General features: G+C 34.4%; 1 protein-coding gene across 1 annotated transcript in view; it reads left to right on the forward strand.

Annotated features, from left to right (window-relative positions):
- LOC117687165 (uncharacterized) overlaps positions 1-5,281 on the forward strand; it is a 28,553-nt gene extending 23,272 nt beyond the window's left edge. Inside the window, exon 4 of the mRNA XM_066069252.1 lies at positions 1,277-5,281. Within this exon, the coding sequence (XP_065925324.1) occupies positions 1,277-1,953 (677 nt within the window). The 3' untranslated portion in view covers positions 1,954-5,281. The remainder of the gene's footprint in view (positions 1-1,276) is intronic.
- The last annotated feature ends 6,304 nt before the right edge of the window (positions 5,282-11,585 follow it).

The following is an 11,585-nucleotide window of genomic DNA, read 5'->3' on the forward strand; positions in this document are numbered from 1 at the left end:
TATTTGTCCATTTCATGTTCACAGTAAATAGAAGTGAAGGAGTTACTTGTCGAATATAAAATTTAAACACAACTGATTTTATATTTTCTTTTTACTAAAATATTTTGAAAATGTGTCAGGTAATAAATTGGACATTTAAGTTTAAATTAAAGATGTTCGTTCCTCTGTTTTTGGGTAGCCATTTTGGGTTCCCTCTTTTCTAGAAATTATGCATCATATATTGATTCTACCCATAAATTCAAATTTCATAATGCCAATTAAACTATCTTAAATGAAAAAGAAATGGAGAAACTACATATTCACAGAGTTAATATGGGACTATATTCTGTGGCGGAAGGTTTTTAAGAAGAAAATGAACATTTTTCATACCTCAGTTTTTTTTAGAGTATCGTCACTTTAGCTTCCTTATTTTCAGTTCCAACAAAATTTCCAGATAGTTTGTGCATTATGCTATCTTCATTTTGTTACGAAAAACATAATTTTACAATTTGCAATATTTCTATCGACACATATTGCCAAATTTAATTTAAATTTCATAAGTGTCAAGCAAAAATGAATCCCAATTTTTGCCTAAAATCAGTTTATTTCATGCCATATCTCAAATTTTACATAATAGACCCATACTTTTTTGTTTTTTTTTCTGAAATTTTAAGATTTTTCTGACAAGTTTATTATATCTGTGAAAAGGTTTGAGACAGTTAAATAACATTATTACATGTTGAATTGGTAATGGATAAAAAAAGCGCTTTATCAGTTCAAAAAGGTAAAAATATCAATTAGGTGAAGACATTTTAACATTTTTCTTAGTTAAAATTTCAATTTTATTTATTTTAAATAGTATAAATTTGAATTTAATGCCATGGTTCATTCCGACAATAAAATGTAGAGGGAAAAGCGATTTATGTGCAATCTGATTTTTCAGTGATGAAAGGTCAGTTTAAATACACCGTAGCGCCAAATGAAGCATATAGACCCCAACATATTGTTTTTAACTTTGGTTAAGCTTTGTGTGTAGAATTTTAAAAAATACCTAGAATTTTTTTTTAAGACTTTTGATTACAGGATCTAACGTCCTTAAGCATTCCGATCACAATCACGTGGTGAACTTTTGTGTGTTTTATTTATCTAATGTCTTCACTTACACTTGGTATTATTTGAAAGTAATTGCTATATTTTGCGTTATGATGAATCAATTAGGTAAAAATTATATGGAACTTAAATTTTTTGATCATCTGATTTTAGATTAATAAATTTTTCTTTTTTTGTTTTTTTTTAGAAAAACTAGATACTATGTGGAACACCGTTTTAAATCACGGATATGGATACAGTGAACTTGGAGGAAGTCTTGCAAAAACAACATTATTGGTCTGTAAAATAGACGGTTTGCCTCAGCCTATAATAATAGGAAATGACGAAGGAAAGCATGCAGAAAAGCAACTGGTGGATATTCTGAAAGAAATGACACTGCTACAAAAAGAGGTTACTGTTTATATCAACAACTCCCCTTGTGCTGCTTGTGCTAATGAATTTAAAGATTACTTAGAAGAAAATGAGGATATTCATTTGACTTTATATGTCACTCACTTGTACAACATAAGACGGAGGTCTTGTCAAGACAAAGCTGATACGCAAAACGAACGACATATGAAAAGCATTGATAAAGACGAACATGTAGATAATTACAAAGGACTGAGGGATCTGATGAATCTGGAAGATAACCGCTGCAAAATAGAAGCTTTTACTAAGTATGTCTGGAGAGAACTACACGAAGTCATGGGCTTGACTGAAGATTGTCAGCAAAGAATGATAACGTACGCTGAAACCAAGATCACGGACCCCATGAACAAGGCGAAAAACCATGATAGAAGCCGAAAATCAGAAGACATTAACATTAAAGATGATCTTATTCACTTAAAAGAAAATGTTGATCCATGGCACGGAATTAAAAAATAGTATTAAAAAGCTTAATGTACCTTCAGTGGCTTTCGTGTCCGTGTCAAATCAAAGATCATTTAAGACGAAGTGTATTTGATTTAAAGTATTGTACAAGTATGGTTCAGTGACGTCAGTACAAATATATCGCTTTTATCTTTCAAAAGAGAGAAACAATTTTTTAATTTTTTGTCAAAAATTTGGCGGAAATTTTCTTTAAAGAAAAAGGGATGGAGTTGTGGAGTAAACGTTGCTACTGCACTTGTTTCTACGGTTTTGCCAGATAGGATCAAAATTCTGATAAGTATAATACCGTTTGATTAAGTATCTAAGTTTTAATGACTGTTTGATGGTGTCTCTTTGGTACAGATTGTGGGCAAAAGTAATTGCACGATGACGGTGGCCATTTTGTGTATCAAAAACAATTGCCGGTAATAAAACATATTTTCTTGTACTATTCGGATTGCACAAATAAATTGAAATATGCCTAAAACTGTAGAAAATATCTAATATTTTTATAAAAATTTATAAAGTAAAGAAAACAAGGTGTTATCTTAATATTTTGTGATGTACCCGCGGTCCTGTCGAACTCCGCGCACTCTTGTTGGAATGGATGCATACAGATTTTTCTTTTTGCATATGCCACGGAAAATGAAGCCCAAATGTCCAAAATTTTCTCATAAAGCTCATCAAATTGTTTAACTTTGTTAACATGAGTTTTCTTTTAATTGCTAATCAAACATTTTCTATGGCGTTTAAATCGGGTGACTGTGCTGCCACTGTTTAAATCGGGTGACTGTGCTGCCACTCCAGCAGTGGATGTTGTTAATTTTGTTGTCTGTGTCTAAACTTGTGGAAAGATGAGACCGATGAACGGATTCATTATCATCCATAAATAGTTATTGGGGAAATGTCTTGCTACCAAAGGCCACAAGTTATTATCTAAAATATCTATGCGTTTTTCAGAGTTTATGCTGCCATTCACTCTACAAAGCGTACCAACGTCATGATACGTTATACATCCCAAGATCATGACATTTTTTTAATAGTTCCAGGGGAAATACAGTCTGGCAGCCAGGATTCGTCACACCTTCCCAATATGTAAACCCTACAGTCCTTTCCAATTACAATTTCACTTTCATCAGAGAAAATTACTTTTTTCTAGTTGTTTTCAACGGTCCAAGTTCTTTTAATTGCACACCAAGGTTAACGCACTCGTTTCACAAGGTTTGCCATTCGAGTTCGTATTTTCTTTTACAAACACAACTTATGTAACCATAACGTTTCAAACAACGCCACATTGTTTTTGATGACACACCGGCATTGTTTTCTCGTTAAACTTTCTTCACAAATCTGATAGAGGGCGTTTTCTATTCACCTGTATCTGTTTAACAAGTCTCCGTGCTACACGCTCTTCCACTAACGTTAATTTTCTGCGTCCACTCCTGTCTCTACAGTGTATCCTAAATTTTTTCCACACACTATATACAGTTTATTTAGGTATTTCCAACAAACATGCAACTTCACCAAAGCTTTTACCACCCTGTCATAATGTTACAATGTTTTCTTTACAGCCCTTATTAAATTCAGTTTATTTCTTACACAACATATCCCTTTCATCAACGCTCGTTATTACGCAGAATCAGACAAAATAGATGATAATTCGTCACTGTTAGTGACCTTGACTGTCTAAATATATCTTATGTGATGGGTTGATACAAAGAAAGACAACCCGCATTGTACAATGCGCGAAAAACGCGTTCAGAAAATGACGTGATCGTGCGAATACTTTTGTCAACACTCAGTAGATTTCAATTTTTATTGCATTATGTTTGTTGTAAATGTGAGTAATATGAATCTTTAATGTATTGTGTTGTTTTTTTATATCATTTATATTGCTTTATCGTTTAAATGGTCAAGGAAATTCAGATTGGGTGTTTTTGTCTATTTCCTGTATGCATTCTTCTGCATTAAATGCACAACTTTAATAATAACCATACATATTGTAGATGCTTATTTACGTATAGTCCCATTGTTATGTAAATTTTGTAGGAAAATGCACCAAACATTGATTTTATCTAGCTTTTACCGAGAAATTTCATCGTTTACTTTTGTAATTCCGAGCCCAATCTCGACTTAATATCGCGAATCTAGACTATTTCTATAGCAAGAACTTTTATTTGTGTATTGTAATTAAATATTGATGCATGTATATTACTTTATTTACGATTATATAGATATTATTGTACTTATATACACGTGTATTGCTATGTATTGTAAATAAATATTGATGCATGTATATTACTATATTTACGATTATATAGATATTATTGTACTTAGAATTGAATTAGCGTTAAAAGAGATCAGAAGCTCTAAACGTGGAATATATACACAGAAACGAATGTTACAAGAGGTATTTAATGCTATTACCTATTAGGTTTGTTAATGACTGACTACAGAAATATACTAGGTTGATCAATCTCATAGATGGACGGGCACAGTCCAGACACATTAATGCGACGTCAATATTCAAAGGACAACTACTCTAAATTTAAAGAATTTTAAAGGGCAACTACTATAAATATTTTAAGAACCTACGGCATGCAGTTTCTGTACTAAATGAATAAAATAATATTAAATGTCGAAATGAAAAGGCGAAGCGTCGGCCAATGACGGCCATAATGCCTAATATTAATTTTCACAGAACCAACATAGAGATATATGAGGCAATGAAGTGCTATGTTTAATCCAATGAAAGTGTGACATCTCAGTTCAAAGGAAAACACATTGATATTATTAAATTGGAATGACTACTGTCATTGCAAATCTAACGTTTCCTTAACTTATTGATTATATTGCATTTGAATATTTATGTTTTATATAAATATTGTTTATTTACTGAAAAGATAGTTGAGGTTAATATTTACGTAATTGACTTTCTCATAAAGTTCAATCTACGCAACAATAAAAATAAAATAAAAAGCCAAACAAAAACTTGTAAAGCTTTATCCAACGACAAAATATTCCAACACAGCTATGATACAATCTTAGATGTACAGATTTAACTTAGTTAAAGAAACAAATGCTTTCGATATACATAATAGCTTGTTCCATAATTATTTGCTTGTAAAGTACAATTGCTTTCTAGCCATTTTCATTAAAGTTAATTGATATACCACCGATGTGTTTTGTTATATTTTTAATAATCCATAGAGCATAATTAGGCGAATACATGTACTTTTCGTCTTAAAACCGCAGGACATTAACTGGCGATATTGGAAATTAAAGCTTACGTCAGTTTCACCTGTTACAGTCAAAATATTTGAATTGGCGGGAGAAATGACGCGGACGTTTGAGAAAACATTGGATTGAAACTGTACTATTTTATCAATAAGTAAATATTCAGCAGATATGAAAAGATCACAGTACGGGAAAGATTATTCGCAAGGCAAAGCATTGCCCGATGTCTTCAGAGAATCATAGGCGCTCGCCAGCTAATTTTGTAAATAACAAACGATATCTATGTCTACCATCTATACTATAAACCAACTGACTTTGATTATAAAATTGATTTTATTGTACAGAGGGTAGACATATATAAATATATATCGTTTGTCAAACTTTAATAGCTGGGGCGCGCCAATTTTGAGAGTCAAGGGTCTGAAATCATGTGGGGCCATTGTTGAATCAAGGTTTATTCATAGAGAAGAATTCAAATTCCGATTCAATAAATTAAAATTATACCCAGATAAAAAATTCACTTTTTTTCGCTAAGTGAATGTATAAGAATAGACATGCGCTTTCATTGCTTATATTGTCTAGCATATACACAAACATGTGATGACTAATTCCCTGATGTCATCGGACAATGTTTTGCCTTGCGTATAATCTCTCCCGTATTGGTATCTTCTAATATCTGCAGAAAATATATACTTATTGATGAAATAAAATGTTTTTCAATCGCCTTGCTAATATTAGTATAGTATAAAGTATAGTACATATATCGGTTATTTTTTCGTGTATGTCAACTACGCAAGTTAAAGCTGACATGAATTCATAAATACGCATTACTTCCCTTTTATCTCCGACTACCGCCATATTAGTTGTCGATTTCTATTGTTCTGCTCATCGCTACACACCCCCTATATAAGGCCGAGAGCCCTCGTCATGCTTCACCGCATTCAGGAATTTCATACACCGAACACGTTACCTTGGACGAAAAGACTTGTAAAAACGCGTTTTGAACAAAAATAATATGACAACCACTTCACTGGCAAGATATATCCAATAAACGACAAAACAAGACAGACTGAAATCCAAGCGCAGATACTTCAGAAATTCCTCGATAATTGTAGACCGTTTTCCTGTGTATGTTATAACATCGCACATGCGCAAACCACACACTGTGGCAGATCGAGCAATGTCAATTATCGCATGGATTTTATAAACGGGGAGTTTTTGTAGGAACGGATAGAAACGTTGTTACTTTCTTGGATTTACTATCATTTAGCTACTGTGTTGGATGTAGTGTCGCCAGGGTTTTCAAGAAGATGCAGACGTTATGCACTCTGTATGAACGAAACACGTGTTCGATGTGCATGCGAAGTAAGGCAGCACTGTCTGTGCAAAATAATACAGATACCTTGGACATCCTTTCAAAGAATAAATATATTTTGTATTTCATTGATTGTTGTTTTCTTTATTCTTTATTACTACATTTTACTACATGTACAATGTGTAGTTCATGCATTTAGAAGTCCGCGCAACGTGAATGCCTCGATCGGAAAGCAACCGACCGTAACTTTCTCAACCGGTATATATACCCCAGTGGCAGTAGAGGAGCGATCGAAACTAATATGGCGACCAAATGCTTTTATGAATTCATGTCAGCTTTAAATCTGTCCGCCATCTTTACTGAACTTGACCGGTTTTATTTTGGGACAGCCAATGATAATTCAGGAGCGGATCTTGCACTGAATATAAGAATTCGCATTTTTTTAAACATAATGAGGGCATTAAATATGAATTTTCCATTATACATCATTTTCTTAAATGATGTTTTAGTGATAAGACGAGGTAAGATCGATTATTTAGACTGACATTCACGTTATCAAACCCATCAAAACTCCAAGCGTAAATCCCATAAAATCACGTGAGAAATGTTATTGCTGCGGAAAAAGACGACTGGTTAACATGCTGATGTATTTTATCTGGTTTTGATTCATATATGGTTAGTTTGTTCAACCTGAATAAAAAATTCAGTTTATCTAAAGGAAGCCAAATACAAGTGAAAAGCTGTCAATGTGACAGCAAACCGGGTTTTCTTTAATGTGAACTGTATCCATAATCCATGTCAACCCATATCCAGTGAAATGGATTACCCTATATGCAATATTTTGCCAAAAAATGACTTAGTTCAAAAGCTAGTATTTTTTTTCGTAAATAATCAGAAATCAAAATCCTAGCAATATGCACACCTCTGATATATGTACAATTGATCTGCAAAAAAAACAACTTCCTATCTTGAGAACTGTAGGAGGGGTTATCCGTACAATGAGGGTACCCTATATGCAATATTTTGCCAAAAAATGACCAAGTTCAAAAGCTAGAATTTTTTCGATAAATTATCGGAAATCAAAGTCCTAGCAGTATGCACACCTCTGATATATGTACAATTGATCTGCAAAAAAAACCCAACTTCCTATCTTGAGAACTGTAGGAGGAGTTATCCGTACAATGGGGGTACCCTTTATGAAATATTTTGCTAAAACATGACTAAGTTCCAAAGCTAGTAGTTTTTCGATAAATGATCAGAAATCAAAATCCTAGCAATATGCACACCTCTGATATATGTGCAACTGATCTGCAAAAGAACAACTTCCTATCTTGAAAACTGTAGGAGGAGTTATTCGTACAATGAGGGTACAATGGGACATTGTAAACTATACTCCAGTAAGTTCTGACATGTGATGTGCAGGGAATTGGCTGGGGGAGGTCTAAAAAGCTGAAAAATCATGAAAAATTGTCAAAATATGAAAGGGTCAAAATCTCATAAAAATCGGTATGTAGAAAATTTTCCAGGTTTTGACAAGTAATTTTCTTCAGAAATTGGTGATTTGCCTAATAAAGAGTGAATTAAAAGTGTTTGTGCTATTCCGAAGACACACATCTCCTAGCTACAATAAAATGTATCAAAAGAACTGTCCCATGCCTTCTTAGTTAGTCATTTATTATCAATTGTTCGGAGATTCTTTGGAGCTTAGTATATACATCTGTTGTCTAACTTCTGGTCACCCCTGTTCCTTAGAACAATATTGTACTATTTTTGTGCATCTTTGCCAAGGCGATTGATGAAAAGAACATGTATACTAAATGTACTGTACTATATACATGAAAGCAAATGCAGATCTTAAAAGGCTATCTTTAGATTGATTCTTTGCATGTTGTTTTTTGCATTTGCAGTTTATTTTGAGAAACTTTCTATATAATCATCATAGGCGCATTTTTTATCAAACACAGCAAGCGCCAATCAATCTTTATTATAACCAAAGTACTGAAAGTACTCATGGGAGTTGAACTTGCATCTGTAGTTGTACGATATACATTAATAACTTGACAACATTGAGTTGGTCATCATCTCAAAGGGCCCTGCTTAAATAATGGACAATAGAATGAAAAAAAATTGAAAGAATTTTGTTTGACATTGACCCATAAGTTAGAAATTTTCCAGCTGGCTAAGAACTTTTCTTCACAAATAATGATATCTGTACCAGACGATTCTATAAAACACATATATATAGCAGACTCTAGGGAAAGAACAGGACTCTTTCCCACAAATGATTCACTTATATTGCCTGAGAATGTGGACGAGACTAAGCATCTTAGCAATGTGTTTTTAAAACAAAAATAATTTTCAGATTACTTAGATTTAAATAGATATTGTTTAGCACACTGACAACGTGCTGATACAGCTTAACTCCATATTTCAAATTGAAATCTATATCTCTTGAAGTCCAATCCAGAACGTCTTTTAAATTGAGATGCAAAACATAAACAACAAGGTCACCGCTAAGCGGTGCATCCCTCGCGACATGCGTTATTATGTGTAGGGATGCATTACCATGCAGGTTGAGGAAATTCTATTGGAAGGTTTTTTTTTTTTTTAATTTACTAGAACATTGAAATGGAGTGCACACACACATACACACACACATACGAACACACACACGCACGGTAGCGATGCTATATCCCCTTCGCAACAAGTTGCGCGAGGGGATAAAAACGATAATTCATTATACTCCAGATATCTATCTAAAATTCAATAAGAATAATTTGAATAGAAAAAATGAAATTGATATTATTAACATCATTTTTATCTTTTCGTGTATTTTATCATAATCGATTAACACGGATTATTTGAAAGCGGAATTAGTATTACTAAATTGACATTATATTAAGTAGTTTGCCCCACACAAATTATTCTTGCGCTGAGTTTGCGTGACAATGAAGGTTGAACATAGTTCAACTCCCGAAAATACAGTTTCGTGTATGTGTGGGGATTCTGAAAATTTTCCCCGGGGTTCTGAGGAGTAATTTTGTTTTCCGGGGAGGGGGAGGACGGAGGCTTTTTCGATAATTTTTAATCAATAATTTTCAATCAGGTTAAAATACAAAATACCAACCAGTTATAATAGCCTCTGTGAGTATTTGGCCAACGTGCATACGTGTAAGCAAGGAATGGGAATTTTCCAGAAAATCAGGTCCCAGGTCGTCTTTTCGATTATTTTTTTAGACCAGGAACTACGGAGCTGCAGCTAGAGTTTGGCTGGCTCTTACTGATCATGTCAATTATTTTATATTTCAGTTTTTCCACAACAATGAGGATTTCCCTTTTTACAAAAGTGTGACCCACGGAAATGTATAAGTTGATTGGTATTCGTTTTACAAGATTTATTAAAACTCCACAAACTTAATACACTATTCCGCGAGGTCGGGAGTCGGTGGTACGAGCGCTTTGACCGTCGCTCTCCAACTGCCGAATAATTAAACATGACCAACAAATACTTATAGATAACAAAACACAGTCTTAACAAAAGAAAATAATAGAATAGTAAATATAGAGTTACTTCAATTAACGGATTACTTTGATAAACTGAGTGTCAATTAAGGGTGTCCAGATCAAAGTCACTCAACGTGAGTGACAAGGGAAAAGGTGTCATGTCCAAGGGTTACATTTCACACGGTGATAGCAACCTCTTCTTCCCGATGAACACGTCCCCGTGTTCCGAAGAAACGTACTGCTGTGGAACATAGTACTTGTTCCTCCTCGGCCCATTCTGGAATTGAGTACATCACACTTCCAATTGTTGGTAGACTCAAACCTCTGTGAGTATAGGTCGAATTCACCACAGCTTTACGAAAGTGTCCCCTTAAATCACTTTCCTTTGCCTTTTCCTTTAGTTCTTCCTCTCTTTCTCGTATCTGCTTAGGTGTTGCATTTGTTCTTCCAGGTGCTGAATTTCTTTGTCTCGCTTCTGTAATTCAGCCAGCACTACAAAATGGCGGTTTTCGAAGAGATTTGCTTTTGCAGTTTTGTGGTCAATATCTTCACGCAAAACGTTTATTTTCTGCTTCGCATCTTCCAGTTTATTCTTAGTAAGCTCTTCATTGAATTGAGAGTCTTTAATCCTGGAAAAAAGGAAGTCCCGCAAGGAATAAACGTTTTTCGTTGAAAACTCTGATCCGGTCTCTGTCGCGTTAAATTTTCTTCTTTGATTTTCTTTTCTCTGTCTGGCTTGAGTTATCCGTCTTTCTGTGACTTTAATGGCGTGAACGTCACTTTGGCGGTAAATTTTCTGTGTCTTGCACATCCGCGCCAAATGTCCATTCTTTACACATTTAAAGCAGATAGAAAACCGGGCACACAATTCCATACGTAATGAGTAAGTCCACACCTTCTACAAGTAGGATTCTCTTTATGTACGAAGTACTGCGTCGGGTAACTCACAGGCGTGGTCCACGCTGGTCCATACGAGCACTGGTACGAATCACTTTGGGGGAATTTAGCTGAGAGGTACTTCATGGAATCGTGTATCAAGCTGAAAAGTTTATACGCCGGATTCGAACACCAATTGTGACCCACGGAAATGTATAAGTTGATCGGTATTCGTTTTACAAGATTTATTACAACTCCACAAACTTATTACATTATTCCGCGAGGTCGGGAGTCGGTGGTACGAGCGCTTTGACCGTTGCTCTCCAACTGCCGAATAATAAGCATGACCAACAAATACAAAACACAGTCTTAACAATAGAAAATAATAGAATGGTAATTATAGAGAGTTTTTTCAATTAACGGATTACTTAGATAAACTGAGTGTCAATTAAGGGAGTCCAGATCAAAGTCACTCAACGTGAGTGACAAGGGAAAAGGTGTCATGTCCAAGGGGTACATTTCACACGGTGATAAAAGCAAGAAATCAGTCACATTTTTCATTTAAGGGTCTAATAAAATTTGTTACAAGTTGCTGTCCTTTAAAAAAGGACTACCATACGTGGACCATTTGCATGTGTTTCCAACGAAAACGTGAAAGCCTTAAGATTATCAGAGATTCCACCGACTCTAGCCCTCTGCTTTTAACCACTAAAAGAGC

Source organism: Magallana gigas, chromosome 1 (genome assembly GCF_963853765.1).
Source record: "Magallana gigas chromosome 1, xbMagGiga1.1, whole genome shotgun sequence".
Taxonomy (NCBI): Eukaryota; Metazoa; Mollusca; class Bivalvia; order Ostreida; family Ostreidae; genus Magallana; species Magallana gigas.